Source organism: Halichoerus grypus, chromosome 8, assembly GCF_964656455.1.
Source record: "Halichoerus grypus chromosome 8, mHalGry1.hap1.1, whole genome shotgun sequence".
Lineage (NCBI taxonomy): Eukaryota > Metazoa > Chordata > Mammalia > Carnivora > Phocidae > Halichoerus > Halichoerus grypus.
In genome coordinates this window covers 49,313,855-49,331,126 of record NC_135719.1, presented here as the reverse complement: position 1 = coordinate 49,331,126, position 17,272 = coordinate 49,313,855, and the positions used below count along the sequence as shown (strand labels likewise).

Genomic DNA, 17,272 nt, shown 5'->3' with positions numbered 1-17,272 from the left:
GTCACTGAGATTCTACCCAGTGCGGGGTCATAGGCAGAACCCCATGAAGGCACAGGTCGGTGAAGGGGCTCTCTTGATCCCGCAGTACTTCACAGATGTTGAGGAACAGCATCCTGCAAATAGGTGCTGGGCCATCATTGGAAAAGGGCCCAGACATATTCTCAGTTGCTGCAAAGCGCCGGTGGGGTGGAAGGTACAGGGAGGCAGATTTCAGTGCAGAGGAAGGAGGGACTTTCCAACAGTGAGCAGTGGTTGTTAGTGCAGTGCATGTCTTGTGAGGGGTGAGGTGTCTGTAGGCTTAAGCCATCTGCTTGGAGGCTGTCCTGTAGGATAGTCAAACAGTGGGCTCCCAAACACCAGTCCAGGATGAGGTCTTCACCAGCCGTAGCAAATCAGAAAATAAGAACAATGTAGTATGTTTTTCATGAAGCTGTATTTGGAAAGAGCATATTCTGTGATTAGTTTCTCCCAAATTTTTTATGTTAAAATGTTTCTTCTTTATTAAGTGATGGGGAGAATAGATGGTAGCTGTTTTATATTTATTTATTTATTTATTTATTTATTTATTTATTTATTTATAGACAGCACCAGCGGGGGAGGGGCAGAGGGAGCGGGAGAGAGAGAAGCCCAAGCAGGCTCCACGCCCAGCACAGAGCCTGATGTGGGGCCAGTCTCATGACCCATGAGATCATGACCTGAGCAGAAATCAAGACTTGGATGCTCAACTGGCTGAGCCACCCAGGCGCCCCTATTTTTTAAATTTTATTTAGCAAAAACAAAAGTTTGCAATAGTGTCTCAGCCTGTATTTAAAAAAAAAAAAAATGCCCTGGAGGGGTGCTTGGGTGGCTCAGCCTGTGAAGCGTCTGCCTTCGGCTCACGTCATGATCCCAGGGTCCTGGGATTGAGCTCTGTGTCCAGCTCCCTGCTCAGTGGGGAGTCTGCTTCTTCCTCTGCCCCTGCTCCTCCCCCCCACTCGTGCTCTCTCTCAAATAAATAAAAATGTCTTTTTTTTTTTTTTAAGATTCTGTTTATTTATTTGTCAGAGAAAGAGTGCATAAGCAGGGGTAGGGGTGGGGGAGGGGGCAGAGGGAGAAGCAGGCTCTGCATGAGCAAAGAGCCGTATGTGGGACTTGATCCCAGGACCCTAGGATCATGACCTGAGCTGAAGGCAGACGCTTAACTGACTGAGCCACCCAGGCATCCCAATAAATAAAATATTTTTTTAAAAATTTAAAAAATAAAAAATAAAAAAATGCCATGGTTTTGACATTCCTTAACCTTGGTGCTCCCTGGCCTGGGTGGCACTTATGGTCCCTTATGGTTGTATGATTTTCAGTGCAGACATGGGCCCAGGTGGCACAGCCACACCTGCTCACATTCACCTCCCCTCCTCCCCGTGTCCTCTCCCCCAGTTTGGGATGAACGCGCTTCTCCTGTCTGCCTGGTTCGGCCACTTACGGATCCTCCAGATCCTGGTCAACTCTGGGGCCAAGATCCACTGTGAGAACAAGGTAAGGCCTCAGCTGGCAGCCCCCTTGCTCCCCAAGCCCCTGCCCTCTCTGTTTCCTTGGTCCTGCTGCACTGGTGTGCCCCCACCTCTGCCATCTACCCCCAGCTCTGCCCCGTCTTACTCCCCACGTGGCTCTGCCGTCCCAGCTTGCCTTGCCTTCTGAGAACCCTCCAGAAGCCCCAGCTGAACTCAGCCCTGTGAAGTTGGGATGCTAGCTAGTTGGGAGAAGTGCTGGGGTGCCTCTCCCGTCAGCATTAAAAGCCTCTTTCTTTTGGTGCCCCTGACCCTTTACCACTCTGTCATGTTGGGACAGTCACTAGCCCTCTGGGCAGCCTCCTTATTCACACAAGAGGAATCAAAGTAACACCCTCAGAAGGTGGTTAGAAGATTTAAGGAGACAGAGGCTGGGGCCTCCTCCCACCTCCCCCTCGGCCCTGCTTCCCTTGTCGTGCAGTGGGGTGGAAGGAGCAAAGTTCTGGTCCTGGGACCTTGGGCAAATTACTTAAGCATCCTGAGCCTCAGTTTTCACCTTGGAAAATGGGGATGCTAGTACTCACGTCTGAGCTGAGGGAGCAGCTCAGTGCTGTCTATAAAGTATCTGGTTCAGTGCCTGACACGTTAGGGAGCCTGGCGCTCCCTCACTGCTCATTGGGGCGCTCTGTGGTATGAGGGAGGAAGCACCAGTGAGTCAGAGTGCTGGGCTTCTCTGCACTGGTGGCTTACCTTTTCGGGGGTCAGCGCCCTTCACTGACTCCTATCAGGGGGCATAGGACACTATGCAATGACAAAACAAAAACAATTTAATTAATTAAGTAAGTAAACTCTGTGCCCAACGTGGGGCTCCAACTCATGACCCCAAGATCAAGAGTCACATGCTCTACCAACTGAGCCAGCCAGGAGCCCCCAAAATGCAAATAGTTTAGTAGTGAGTTTGATGTCCTTTATTCAAAAGAAAACCTTTCCTGGATTGAGGGACTACAGCCCTTCAAAGTAGTTGAGCACTCTTCTGGAGGGATTTGGGGCAAGAGCAAATTTTGTAGAGCCCCCCAAAGCAACAACAGAAATGGCAGGATTGGCTGCTAGGGAGGGGGATTTCCTTGTAAGGCTAGCGGGTCCTGTTTTCTAGGGTAGGGGGAGTTAGTACGGCTGAGTGTATGTTAGGTTGTCATTGTCATTGGCGTATGTTAGGTTTCCTGTAAGTGCAGGCTGAGGTAGGTTTATACATACATATATATATATATATATACACACACACACACATATATATATATGTATATATATGTATTTATTTGAGAGAAAGAGAGAACATGAGCAGGGGAGAGGAGCAGAGGGAGAGGGAGAAGTTGAGCTGAGCAGGGAGCCCGAAGCAGGGCTCCATCCCAGGACCCTGAGATCATGACCTGAGCTGAAGGCAGACGCTTAACTGACTGAGCCCCCCAGGTGCCCCAGAGGTAGGATTAGATTTGTGACCTGGGCCAGGTCACTGGGGCAGCCTCTATTTTGTAGGTCTCAATATAAGAATTAACTTTATCAATACCAATATGGCCTGTCACTGGTGATGTTACCTTGATCCAGTTCTGACACCAATTCTAATGTGTGTGTTTTTTCCATATCACAAGCAATTAGTTCAATTCTCCATGGACACTGACTGGGTATCCCACAAATTTAACCCAATTCCAACACTATCTGCCTGGAGATATCATCAGATTCCACTGGTTAAGGGCTCAGTCCCACAAGACCACCCCCATTTCAGAAGCCAATCCCAAGTCCAGGCTATCACCGGGGCTTCTGACCGACTGGCTATAAATCAGAGGTTCCCACGACCTCCTCCTTAAGGTTGGTTAATTTGCTAGAGGGGCTCACAGAACTCAGGAAACCAGTTTACTCACTAGATCACAAATTTATTCCAAAGGATATTAAAGGACACAAATCAATAGCCAGATGAAGAGACACATAGGGTGAGGTCCCCAACAAAGGAACTTATGTCCTTGTGGAGCGTGGGACCCGGCACGTGGATGCATTCTTGTTCACCAACCTGCAAGTTCTCCCAATGCTGTCCTTTTGCATTTTTATGGAGGCTTCATTTCATAGACTTGATAGATTAAATCCTTGGTCATTGGTGATTGACTCAACCTCCAGCCTCTCTCCCCTCCCTGGAGGTCAGGGGGTGGGACCGAAAGTTCTAACCCTCTAATTGAGTTGGTTTCCCAGGCAACCAGCCCCCATCTTCAGGTTACCTTGGGCTTCCCTTGTCACCAAATTAACATAACAATAGACACCTTAATCACTCTGTACACTTAGAAAATACCAAGGGTTTTAGGAGCTCTGTTAACAGAAACAGGATGAAGACCAAATACATATTTCTTATTATAAACCATAATTTCACACTTAATCACGTGGGTAAAGTGGTGTCGGCCAGGTTTCTCCACTGGAATGTTAGCATTTTTCCCCTTTCCATACTCTATTGTTAGAAACTCTTTGTAGTTTTAATTTGCATTTCAATAATGACTAATGATGTTAGGTATCTTTTTATGTGCTTCTTTGCCATCCATATATCTTGTGTCCAAATGATTTTTTAATTGGGTTGTTTAATAGCTCATTAATGAGCTTTTAGAGTTCTTTATAAATTTTGGAAGCATTTCAAAATAAATTACAGACATCACTATACTTCCCTCTAAATACTTCAGCATGCATAATATTAACTAGAATTCAATTTCTTTACCTAAAATGAAATACAAAAATCTTAAGTTTATATTCACTGAGATTTGACAAATTTTACTCCAGTGTAATCCAAACTACTGTCAAGATGTACAACATCATTCAATATATTGATTTTTATGACCCATCGATGGTTGCAATCTATTTGAAAAACAGGACTCCAAACACTCCAGCTATAATGCAAGGCCTTGGTAGAAGCTCTGGGCTATAAACATAGGATTTGCAAACGTCCCTCACTTAAATATTGCTTCTGGGGCCAAGAGACCTTCTTCCAGCCTACGCCTCTTCCCACCCTGGCCACTTCCCCTTTGTTAAAGAATAAAATTCAAGTGAGTAAATTTAAAGATCTAATTGGCTTTATTCAATGATTCATGAATTGGGCAGCATCCCATCTAGCAAATAGAAAGGAGCTCTGGGGAGCTGTACAAAATGAAAGACTTTTATAGGCAAAAGACAGTGGGGCAAAGAAGTTATTCTAGCAAAGAGTGGATTGTTTTAGGCAAGATCACCTTCCTTTGGGGGCCAGTGGGGGTGTCTGTCAGGTGGATTTCCTCCCTAGTGTTGACCAGGAAATTCCAGACTGACTGGTTAAGATTACTTATCTGGGAGAGGCTGAAGTTGCAGTTGGGTTAGGTATTAAGTCTCGGTTTGGTGATGTGGGTGGGCCTTAGCACAAGTGACTCCATTGTGAGTATCCTTTCTCCTTTTTTAACACCTCCTCATCTCTGTAGATTCCATCAGCTCTCAGCCCTCCCTGGAAGGTTAGGAGGTGACCTCCTAGAGACAGATCCTGGGCACTTAGTCACCTCGTTTCTCATTTGGGGCCGTATCAAGGCAAGGAGATGTTGTAACCTTGTAATAATGTCCTGTGAGGGGTATTCTGGGGACTGTTAGTGCTATACAACCTCACCTTACATCCTGAGTTATTTTTCAGCGTATAAAAAGACTTCCTGTAGGTGATGCCCCCTCAGCCACCAACTGAGGTAGTCAGGGGTTATCCTGGTTTGACCTAGGAGAAAATGGAGGCTCATGAAGGTACACATAACTTGGTCAAGACCACACTGCATTGCTGATCAATGCTGGAGCTGGGATTTGAACTCTGGCATCCTGACTCCCACCAGCCCCTCTGAGGCTGAGTGGGGCACCCGTGGGTGGCTCAGGGGTCCATCCCCATTTACATACTGTGTTGTTTCCGTGGGAAAGCTGTGTTCTGGATTGCAAACACTCACCGTTTGGGAGACAGCCAGGGTGTGAGAAGGGCCCCCCTTCATAGACTGTAGGGACCACCCTGGTCTACCACCTCGTTTCCAGGACGGCCTGACCTTACTACACTGTGCAGCCCAAAAAGGCCACGTGCCGGTGCTGGCGTTCATAATGGAGGACCTGGAGGATGTGCCCCTGGACCATGCTGACAAGGTGAGAGTGGCCTCGAGGCTGCTTGTCCTTCCCATTGGGTTTGGGGCTCCTGGGGCCACTCTTGCCCATTCCTTGAGTGCATCCTTTGAGCTGTGAGTAGTGCAGACTGGACCCCATCTCAGGGAACTGCTGGTCTAGAAAGGGTGTTAGAGCACAAATGAGCGGGACATAGGAGGAAAATGGTCAGTTCCCTCAGAGAGGTTCTGATGAGGACTAACTAGATAGGTTAGAGAGGGGAGCTATTGCTTTCTGCTTCCTGGATGAGGTGGCATTTAGTGAATGACCTGGATTTTGTTGGTAAGATTGGAAAGCAGGGAGATTTTGTAAATAGAAGAGCATTGTCAGAGCTTTAGAGGTGAAAAAGGCCCTTTGCATGTGAGTTCAGATGGACTGGAATTTTGGGAGTGAGAGCCAGGGCCATGTTGGGAGCCCCTCATGGAAATCTCCACCAACCTCAAGCCTCAGGAATCTGTCCTTTATTCAGTAGACAGCAGGGAGCCACAGAAGGATTTCAGTGGGGGAGGAACCCACCCAGTGGGTCTTGTTGGAAAGTTGGGTCTAGGCTTTCCAGGTAAGGTGGTAGGACGAGGGGAGGGGAGAGTTACTGGGGCAGGAGAGGCCCCTGCAAGCCCTGAGTGGTTGGCTAGGTGGGCAGTGTGGGCGTGCCTCCTACAGAGTACCGAAGGGTCACTTTCTTCCCCTCCCCGGTCAGCTGGGAAGGACGGCGTTCCATCGGGCTGCTGAACACGGGCAGCTGGATGCTCTGGACTCCTTGTGGGCTCTGGCTGTGACCACAGTGTGAAAGACAAGGTACGGTAACTGGGTCCCAGGGGAGGTCCAAGCTCTGGGCTCCTGACCGGGGTGGGCGCTCTCTGGCAGCTGACCTGTGCCTACTTCTCCAGCATGTTGGAAGGGCAGGCGGCTCAAGGACAGAGAGGGTGGGATATTCATCCTGCAGCCATTTTTCAAGCACACGCTATGGGCCCGTCCCGTGCTGCGCGTGAGGAGCTCAAAGATATCCAAGACACAGTTTTTCACCCAAGGAACCCGAGCTGCCACCCTAGTAGAAAGCTGTGATCAGGTGTGCGGAGCTGGGATGGCAAATCTGTTGGCTGGTGGTGCTGCCTGGAATGGGTTTGAGCAGGATTGTGATGCCCTTGGGGTTGTCTGTTGTTTCAGGTGAGAGGAAGAGTTGGGGGGGCGGGTGGCCACGCACCCGCTGGTTATTTACTTTCTTTGTCATTTAGTCATCTACTATGGTCATGGCAAAAATGGGATGAGAGCCCGGAGGAGGGAGCAGTTGGTTCAGGGTGGAGAGCTTCAAGCAGGATTTCATCAATCTGAGGAGAGGTGAGGGCTGGGCCTGAGGGGACTACCCTGAAAATGACTCATTTCAGTGGGCCATTGTGAATCATTAGGCAAGTATGTTGCAGCAAATTCTAAACAACACTTCCAATAAAGGGACAAACTCCATTATTAATCTTCTGATTAATGTGCTTGGCCAGGATAGAGGAGTTCTGTTTATAAGCTAGTGACAGGCAAATGCACACAGGGTATTAGAACTGGAAGTGCCCTTCATTGAGGACCAATCAACCTTCTCATTTTATAGATCGGAGGTCCAGAGAGGGGGATGCTTTAGCCAGGGTCACACAGCAAGACAAAGGTTGGGCTGGGTTTGGAACCAGCAACCTGATGCCCAGCCCTGGGCAGCTCCCTCTCTTCAAGCTGCCTCCTGGGGCACTAAGCCCTTGGGGTTTGCACCGAATCCACCTGTCTACACTCATCCTTTTGGTCCTGAGAATCAGATCAGGCTGATTTCCTTCATTCTGGAAATGGGCTGAGCAGGTCATGCTCTGGACTAGACTGTGTAGGATGTGGGCCAAGAACTGGGAGTACAGAGAGGAGTGAAGGACAGCTCCTGCCAGGGTGCTTCTACCTCGGAGGTAAAAACACGATTGTATTCACAGTGCCAGGAGGGCAGGAACACCAAAACTGGAAAACAAGCAAAGTCCAGCTTTGATGAGCTTACCCAGAATCTTGCAGTCAGAAATTCTAGAAAGAAGCTTTTATTTTTTTTTTATTTTTTTTTTTTTTTAAAGATTTTATTTATTTATTTGAGAGAGAGAGAGAGAGAGAGCACATGAGAGGGGGGAGGGTCAGAGGGAGAAGCAGACTCCCTGCTGAGCAGGGAGCCTGATGTGGGACTCGATCCTGGGACTCCAGGATCATGACCTGAGCCGAAGGCAGTTGCTTAACCAACTGAGCCACCCAGGCACCCTAGAAAGAAGCTTTTAAAATTGCATGACCCTATTGGCGCCTGGGTGGCTCAGTCAGTTAAGCGTCTGCCTTTGCCTCAGGTCGAGATCCCGGGGTCCTGGGATCTAGCCCTGTTTTGGGCTCCCTGCTCAGCGGGGAGTCTGCTTCTCCCTTTCCCTCTGCCCCTCCCCCTTGCTTGTGCTCTCACTCACTCTCTCTCAAATGAATAAATAAAAAATTCTTTTTAAAAAAAATTGCATGCCCCTGTTAAGTTTTGTATTTTCAGGTGAAAGATGTTTTCGTTTTGAATTTCATTTGGACAGGAGGCATAATAATATGCTTTTCAAGACCCAGTGCCGTTAAAGGTCTGACGCCTGCTAGGACCCCACAGCCTGCTAAGATGGTCCTGTGACAACACAGGGCACGCCACAGGTGTTGTGATGTTAGGGAGGCTTTGAGAGCCCAGAGGGAGTGATTAAATCCCCTGGGAATATTGAGGGGGCTGCTGACAAGGCGTCCAGAGATAGAGAGCCTGGGCATCCTTACAGGAGGAGGGGAGAGGACACTGAGCCCAATGCCATGACCTCCTTCTGCCCAGCTCTCCTGCCTCTGAGCCCCCCCTACCCGCCCAGATAGAGAGAGTGCTCTGTTAGGGGGCCTGTGCCACCTGCACCTTCAAAGAGCAAGATGTGTGTGGGACGCCTGGGTGGCTCAGTCAGTTAAGTGTCTGCCTTCAGCTCAGGTCATGATCTCGGGGTCCTAGGATCGAGCCCCGCATCCGGCTCCCTGCTCGGCGGGAAGCCTGCTTCTCCCTCTCCCTCTGCCTGCCACTCCCCCTGCTTGTGCGTGCGCTTTCTCTCTTTCTGTCAAATAAATAAATAAAATCTTGAAAAAAAAAAAAAAGAGCAATATGTGGATATTTAGAACCCAGAGGGAGAACAAAACCCTGCCCCTGTCTTCACAGCCCTGCTACTTGGGGGCACATATTGGCCCCCATGGTTCACCACTTCCTTTGTGTCTCCTGGAACACAGACTTCACACCGTGGCCGCCCCCTCCCCCAGCCCAGCCCGCGCCGGCAGCAGCTGTAGGCAGCAGCTGTAGGCAGCTGTGCGCACATTTGCGGAGACGGTGGGCAAGAAGCAAACAAGGCTGTTCAGGGGACATTTTGTTGTTGTCATTGAGGGGATTTTTTTAAACTTAACTTTTATTTATTAATGCAACGTGGTAATGATCATAGAAGAAATTTAAATGTTTCACCTTCGATCCCATAGGATATAGTTGTTTTATGTATGTGTGGAGTTCTCATGAGGGGAGGTATGTCTATAGCTGCTTTAAGTACCACTTTGGCATTGGTATTTGTTCACCCCCTCACTGGGCCCTTAAGAGTTCTGGTCTGATGTGCATGTCTTGATTCCTTCCTCAGGAAGGTGCTGAGACAGGCTAGGGCGGAGGAAAAGACCTTGAGCTAGAAGCCCCCATGACTGGTGTAGCTAGATATATCCCAGAGCCCTTCTGGGCGTGATGAATGGCTGAAGCTGGCTTGTCCCTTCTGATGCCTTTGCGGGTTCCCTCAGGGGCCCCTGCTCTGGTTCTCCACGTGTGGTTCTTCCTGAGAGACATACTTCTTCTCTGGCTGGCCCCTTCCAGCTCTCCTCCTCTTTGCTGGGGCCCCTTCACCATGCACTTGTCCTCTGCAGAAAGATTCCCTTTAAAAAAAAAAAGATTTATTTATTTTTAGAGGAGCAGAGGGAGAGGGAGAAGCAGACTCCCCGCCGAGCACGGAGCCTGACATGGGTCTTGATCTCATGACCCTGAGATCATGCCCTGAGCTGAAATCAAAAGTCGGATGCTTCACTGACTGAGCCACCCAGATGCCCCTGCAGAAAGATCCCTTTAAGGACAACCCCATCAGGCTGCCCTTGGCAAGAGCCACTTCTGATACAAAGAACAGCGTGTCCTTTGCCACACCCAGGGGAGCCACCTCTCTTGGTTGTGTCACTGTCACCTTTAGATTCTCAAATGTGAGACAATTACCAGCCCTGTGGTTCTCAAGTTCCAGGAGACACATGTCAGTCTCTCCATCACAGTATTTACTCATTGAACAAATATTTTATTGAATGTCTGCCATGTGCCCCAGGCCTTATTCTAGGCACTTGGGGAAACATTGGAGAACAAAAACAGACAGAAATCCCTGCCCTTGAGGTGTTTATGTTCTAGCAGGAAGAGTCAGACAATAAATAATAAGCATAGTATACAAGCAAATGATAGTGTGTTATCAGTGCTATGGGAGAAAAGAGAAAGAAAAGTCCAGCAAGATCAGGGGATTAGGAGGACAGAGGGTGGGAATTGCAGTTTTGTTTTATTTTAAGATTTTATTATTAGAGAGAGAGAGCACACGCGTGAGTGAGAGCACAAGCAGGGGGAGGGGCAGAGGGAGAGGGAGAAGCAGGCTCCCCACTGATCAGGGAGCCCAACACAGGGCTTGATCCCAGGACCCCGAGATCACGACCTGAGCCAAAGATAGACGCTTAACCCACTGAGCCACCCAGGCATCCCCAGAGTTGTGGTTTTAAGTAGTATGGTCAGCGCGACCACACTATTCAATGAGAAGCTACCATCTTGAATTGGGCCATGCAGCTGGCTGCCCGGGCACAACCTGAGTGCCAAGGAGAGTCCTTGGAGCTGTGGCCTTGAGCAAGGGAAGGGGATGGATCGAGGATGGCTCAAAGAGGGACTGGCTTTGGACAGGGGCATGGAAAGTAGGGATTGTTTTTCCCCCCAAGTATTGTGTCTGGCTTCAAGTGTGAGGAAAGACCAGGACTTGGCCCTTGTAAGTGCCCCTGGTTGTAGTTTGGGGCACACTTCTCACAGGCAGGGAGACATTGGCCCAGGATTCGGGGCTGCAGTTTTTCATCGACTCGCTCTGTGACCCCCGATGTGTCACTTCCCCTCTCTGGACCTCAGCTTCCATGTCTATACAATGAGGGGCATTTCCAGCAGGTCCCCAGGGCCTTGAAGGGTCTATGATTCTACCGGTCCCTCGGGAGCCCTTCTGCCTGCAGGAGGGGAACACGGCCCTTCACCTGGCTGCCGGCCAGGGCCACCTGGCTGTGCTGCGGCGGCTCGTGGACATCAGGCTGGACCTGGAGGAGCAGAACGCGGTGAGTCATCACCCAGAGGATGCAGAGATGCTCGCTCGCTCCCTGCTTTCGAGGAACGGATGGCCCGAGGTGCAGCCTGATTTTCCCCTGCTAGAGGCTTCCTGGAGTAAGAAGGAATAGACAGAGAGCAGGGGGTGAGGCAGCTTGGAGGGGGAGAACGTGAGCAGGGATATGGAGGTAGGAGTCAATGTACCACATGCTCCTCAATGTGAGAAAATCAGGTATGGGGCTCAGGGAACCACAGATAATGATGCAGGTTATTGTCCTCAGTAGCATGGCCATGGAGAGCTCCCAGAGCCCTGGAGCCCTAGCGGGAGGGGTCCCTCTCCCCTCAGGGTCTGGCCTCAGCCTCCCTGCCATCCTCAGACCTCTCCCCGTGTGTTTCAGGAAGGTCTGACTGCCCTGCACGTGGCGGCTGAAGGTGTCTACCCTGACTGTGTACGGCTGCTCCTTGAGGCCGGGAGCTGTGTGAACGCCCTCACCCAGGTAGTCAGTCCTCCCCCGGGACGGATGTCTGCCCTTGGCTTCTGAAGCCTAACTCTAACCGTGCCCACGGTAGCAGCCACAGTGATTCCTGAACGTGTGTGAATAGGGGCCCTCAGGCAGCAGGCCTGAGGTCTGGTCTTGGCTTCTCCACTGTGGGGCTCTGTGACTGAGGCCAAGCCACTTAAATTCTCTGAGCTTCATTTTCCAACTATAATAGGGGGATGCTACGTAGTCATGTTTTTACAATGCTGTGAAGAGTAAATACTCCTCCCAGGGCCTGGGACGTGCTAGGAGCTCAGCACCTGTTGGCGTCTTCTTATTGCGGGGTGCTTGGTAGTTCATGAGTCCCCTTTATAACAATCCCTTCAGAAAAATTACCCCTGTTATACCGATGAAGAAACGGAAGCTTAGAGAGATTCAGTGACTTTCGCGGGTCACAAGCTGGCAAGAAGCAAAGCTGAGTCTGAAAAGCCTATTCCCCGGACTGCAGAGCTCATGGCCTGGAAGGTTTGCCCTGTCTGTGCAGGAGCCCCACCAGCCCCCGGAGCTGGAGCCTGGGGCAGGCCTCTTCTCTCTCTCACTACTGACTCCTTAAGTCAGCCACTGGAAATTCTCTCGTGTCCTGGAAAAAGGGGCGTTGTGGCCTTAGGGAGTTGGTGTTTTTGTTTTGTTTGGCTTTTTACTTTTAGATCAATGACAAATAATCTGTCTTGGCTGATTGCATGGCTTCAGGGTCTGGAATTCTCTATTTGTTCTAAATTTCAATAATAAAGCAATAATAATAAATAAAGTATGCTAGCAAAAATAGTGAAAAAGCCCAGGAATTAAAATAGTATGCTAGAAATATTTAACACAAAAGAAGGCAACCAAGGAGAAACCGAAGAACAAAAAAGACAGGAGACATACAGAAAATAAGTAGCAAAATGACAAACGTAAATTCAATAATAATATCAATGTTAACCGCCCCCCCTTCGATGTGAATAATACTTTATAAGTCACAAAACACTTAATTTGCAGAACTCTCCTAGCAGGTACACCTTGCTTCCCCAGGGTGTCGGGATGACACCAAGGCCCACCCAGAGGGTGGAAGCAGCTGCCCCAGGGCACCCAGCTAGGTCCTTCCATCGGCACAGTGTTGCTCTTTGGGCAGCAACCGTGTCTCTGTGCCCAGCACAGTGCTCAGGACTGGGAGGGGGCACAAGAAGTGAAATGTCAAGGCCATCTCCCCAGCAGCAGCAGCATAGGAGTTTAGGGACTGGGGAGGTCGTGTCCAGCTGGTGGTCATTGGCAGGGCTAGAGCTGCCCACTGCACTGGGCCTTGTGCTCTTGCCTTGGCTTGAGGTTTCTGGTAGTGGGCACATTCTACCTGGACACCCCCACCCCTCGCAGGGTCTCTGGAGTGGGGGCTAACCCAAAGGGAGTACATTTGCCACTGGGAGGTGGACTGGTTCCCACTCACCCTGTGTACTCAGTTCAGATAGGACTTTGGGAGGGTGACCAGCTCGTCCCAGTTTACCCCATACCGTCCTGGTTTTAAAACTGAAAGTCCTGGGGGAACAGTCTGGGCAGTCTGGGACCCCTGATTGCCTAGAGAGGTCTGCCTGGCAGAGTTAGGGGGAGGGGGTATCACATGTGAGATCGTTGTTTGACCGGGGGTGCCCTTGGATTGAAGGAGGGCACTTAGAAGGCCCACCGGGATGAAGCCTTGCCCTGGCGCCGCCTAGCTCCTGCCCGGACGTGCTGAGACCAGATCCAGAGGGGCAGTGCGTGCCAGGTGGGGTTTGCTCTGTGCTAGCAAATCTTATTTATTTCTCTCTTTGAAAACCTCAGAGTATACTCTGCGTGTCTTTACCAGCCTAGGAATTGTGCAGGCTTTGATGTATGTTCTGGAGTTTGTGACAGGAGGCAAGAAAAAGCCAGGACCACAGTGAGCTCCTTTTACTCATCACCAGGCCTGGGCAAGGCAATTGATTTCTCCAGCCTCAGGGTTCAAGGGGGTAATTGTCCCGGGGGTTGTGAGACACAAATGGAATAATGGATCCCAAAGCCCCACTGTGAGGGGCTTTCAGGACATGGCACTGATGCCTGTTTCCTTCTAGAAAAAACAGAGCTGCCTCCACTACGCAGTCCTCTGTGGCTCTGAGGACGTGGCCCGGGCCCTCATCCATGCAGGAGGCCACACCAATGTGGCTGATCATGTAAGTGTGGGGGCCTGGGTTGAAAGGGGGTCCCCACTGCAAAGTCCCCATGACCTCGCTGATGAAGCACAGCAGGGAGAGATGGGTGCTTTGGGCCCCTGGGGTTGGCATGAGGGCCAGGACTGGAGGACCTGGTAGCTAGCGTGAGGGAGGGTCAGATAAGTTTCTAGCTAGAACAGGCTTAGCAAACAAGCTGCATTTTCTCCCAAGCAAATTATTCGCTCGTGTTCTCCACTCATTTATCCATTGGGACTTAGTGATGGTCTTTTATATCACAGATCTAGCCTCTTGGTTGTTCATTTTTTCTTGTTATGTTGTGGTGCACTCACAGGCGACAGTATATCCTTGTGGTTAAGACATGTACTTTGTCAGACAACCTGGCTTTGAGGCATGGCACTGCTGTTCACATACTGAATGACCTTGGGCAAGTTGCTTGGACCTCGTTGGGCCTTTGTTTCTTTATCTTTAGGTGCTGTTATTCCCATTATATAAATGAGGAACTATCTATTGTTTAAATTAGAAACAGGTCATTTCTTTTGTTTTTTTTTGTTTTTTTTGTTTGTTTTTTAAGAGGTAATTTCTTAAATAAGCACTATATTTTAAATTATTGTAAGAACAATATAGCACAGTTCATTGGAATATGGAGAAAAAAGGCATCCCTAATCCCAGCACCCTAGTAAAGCAATGATCTTTCTTTATTCCCTTCCAGTTTTCTTCGTATGTGTAGTAGCACCTCTAGCTAGAAAGAATCCAAGCTAAGGCGGAATTCTGGAAAGGGGGATGCTTATTTGTTTTTAACCATCAAGACATCAGAATTTTGATTCGGGTCCAGTGGAGACTCTATCCAGCTCAGGTATCAAATGTTGCTAGTTTTTCTAGCAACCATTTTTAATGCCAGATGTGGTTCGGTGACTACATCACACTTACCAGTTCCTCAACTATCAGGTATTTAAGTTGTTTCTGACTTTGCCAGGCTAAATAATGATTTAGGAACATCTTTATGGCCTGTAACTTTGTATGTCTTTTGCATTATATATGAATTCTCCAAAGAGGATTTCTGGGTCAGGTGGTAAAAACATTTTTATGATAGCCCCCAGTAATTTATGAGTGACCTTTCACCAATATTAGGTATTAACATTTTCTATAAATTTTATAGTTAAATGATTCTTTGTTATTGTTTTATTTTCAATCTCTTTGATTACTGTTGACCCTGAAATTTTCCCAATAATTTTTCTAGTTGAGGTTCTTCTATTGTGAGTTATTTCTTCCTATCCTTTGTCTACATTGATGTGGTTTTTCCTTAACCAGTTTCTTTGAGGTTATTACTCTTGGATCATAATATATGTTGCTTACTCTTAGAACTTTTCAACATGCTAAAGATGTAAATGTTTGTGTAATCACAGGTATTGATGCAAATTTTGAATTTTAATTTAGGAATCTTCTAGTTACAATTTGATTTTTGATGTTTAACTCTTTAATCCTCCTACAGTATATTTTTTTGTATATGGTGTGATATATTACTCAATAGATTCCCCCCAATTTTTTTAATATTTCTATGTCAAGTGCATTTATTAAATAATTATAACTTCTCTTAAGTACTTTTGCATTCTTTCCTTTATCACATATTCACATTTTGATATATGATGTGCTCTATGTCTGGGCAAGTGATTCTCTTTCAGTAAGTTGTATGTCTAATCTTGAGCTAGTACCATATTATTTTAATTATTGTTGCCTTGTAATTTGTTTTAAAGTCATATAAAGCTAGTCTTCTTAAATATCCTAGTCTGTTAGTATAATCTTTTATCGTTTTATATTCTCACATGTTTATTTTTCCAGCTGAAATTTAAAGTATTTTTTTCAATTAAAAAATCAACTTAAGGATACAAAATCAATGTACAGAAATCTTTTGCATTCCTGTACACTAATAATGAAACAGCAGAAAGTGAAGTTAAGAGAACAATCTCACATCACATCAATAAGAGAAAGGATAAAAACCATATGATTATTTCAATAGATGTGGAAAAAGCATTTGATAAACTACAACATCAATTCATGATAAAAACCCTCTGCAGAGTAGGTCTAGAGGGAACATATCTCAACATAATAAAGGCTTTATATGAAAAACCCACAGCCAACATCATACTCAATGGAGAAAAACTGAGAGCTTTTCCACTAAGATCAGGAACAAGACAAGGATGTCCACTCTCACCACTTTTATTCAACACAGTACTGGAAGTCCTAGCCACAGCAATTAGAGAGCATAAAGAAATAAAAGGCATCCAAATTGGTAAGGAAGAAGTAAAGCTGTCATTATTTGCAGATGACATAATATTATATATAGAAAACCCTAAAGATTCCACCAAAAAACCACTAGAACTGATACATAAATTCAGTAAAGTTGCAGGATATAAAACTGATGTACAGAAATCTGTTGCATTCCTATACACTAATAATGAAACAGCAGAAAGTGAAATTAAGAAAACAATCCCAGGGGCACCTGGGTGGCTCAGTCAGTTAAGCATCTGCCTTCAGCTCAGGTCATGATCTCAGGGTCCTGGGATGGAGCCTCACATCCGGCTCCCTGTTCAGCGGAGAGTCTGCTTCTCCTTCTCCCTCTGCCTCTGCCCATGCTCGCTCTCTCTTTCTCTTTCTCTCAAATAAATAAATAAAATCTTAAAAAAGAAAGAAAAAAAATGCCATCTACAATTGCACCAAAAACAATAAAATTATCTAGGAATAAACTTAACCAAAGAGGTGAAAGACCTGTACTCTGAAAACTATAGAACACTGATGAAAGAAGTTCAAGATGATGCAAAGAAATGGAAAGACATCCCATGCTCATGGGTTGGAAGAACAAATATTAAACTGTCCATAGTACACAAAGCAATCTACAGATTTAATGCAATCTGTATCAAAGTACCAAGAGCCCTTTTCACAGAGCTAGAACAAACCTAAAATTTGTGCAGATGCCCTGCACTCCTCTGTCCTTTCAGACTGCTGCAAGGTGTGGCTCATAGGTGTAATAAAAACAGGTTTTTTGTTTTATCTACTTATCTTTTTTAAAGTGAGCTCTACACCCAACATGGGGCTCAAACTCACGACTCTAAGATTGAGTTGCATGCTCTACCAATTGAGCCAGCCCGGTGCCCCATTTATCTTTTTTTTTTTCTTAAACAATTGAAGTTCAAAATAGCTAAGAACACTCTGAAAGAGAAAAGGGGTACGGGAGTTGTCCTAAATCCACATACCATAAAAGACTGCTAAACTTGATTATATAAAAAATAAAAACATTTTGCCTGGCAAAAGAGAATATAAGCCAAGTCAAAAGGTAAATGACAAACCAGATTCAAAGATAAAGGACTGAGTCTTTCTAATATATAAGAGTTTGTGCAAATTATTACAACATAAAAAACAACCCACCAGAAAAATGGCCAAAGGATATGAACAGACATTTTATAGAAAAGAAATACAGATGACTCTTAAGAGAAATGTGAATTGATACTACCTGGACATACATCCACTCAT

General features: G+C 47.1%; 1 protein-coding gene across 1 annotated transcript in view; it reads left to right on the top strand.

Moving 5' to 3' along the window:
• ANKDD1A (ankyrin repeat and death domain containing 1A) overlaps positions 1-17,272 on the top strand; it is a 42,803-nt gene that overhangs the window by 7,514 nt on the left and 18,017 nt on the right. The window contains 7 exon segments of the mRNA XM_078079204.1: positions 1,414-1,512; positions 5,541-5,645; positions 6,358-6,412; positions 6,415-6,455; positions 10,965-11,063; positions 11,451-11,549; positions 13,649-13,747. Coding sequence (XP_077935330.1) covers positions 1,414-1,512; positions 5,541-5,645; positions 6,358-6,412; positions 6,415-6,455; positions 10,965-11,063; positions 11,451-11,549; positions 13,649-13,747 — 597 coding nt within the window.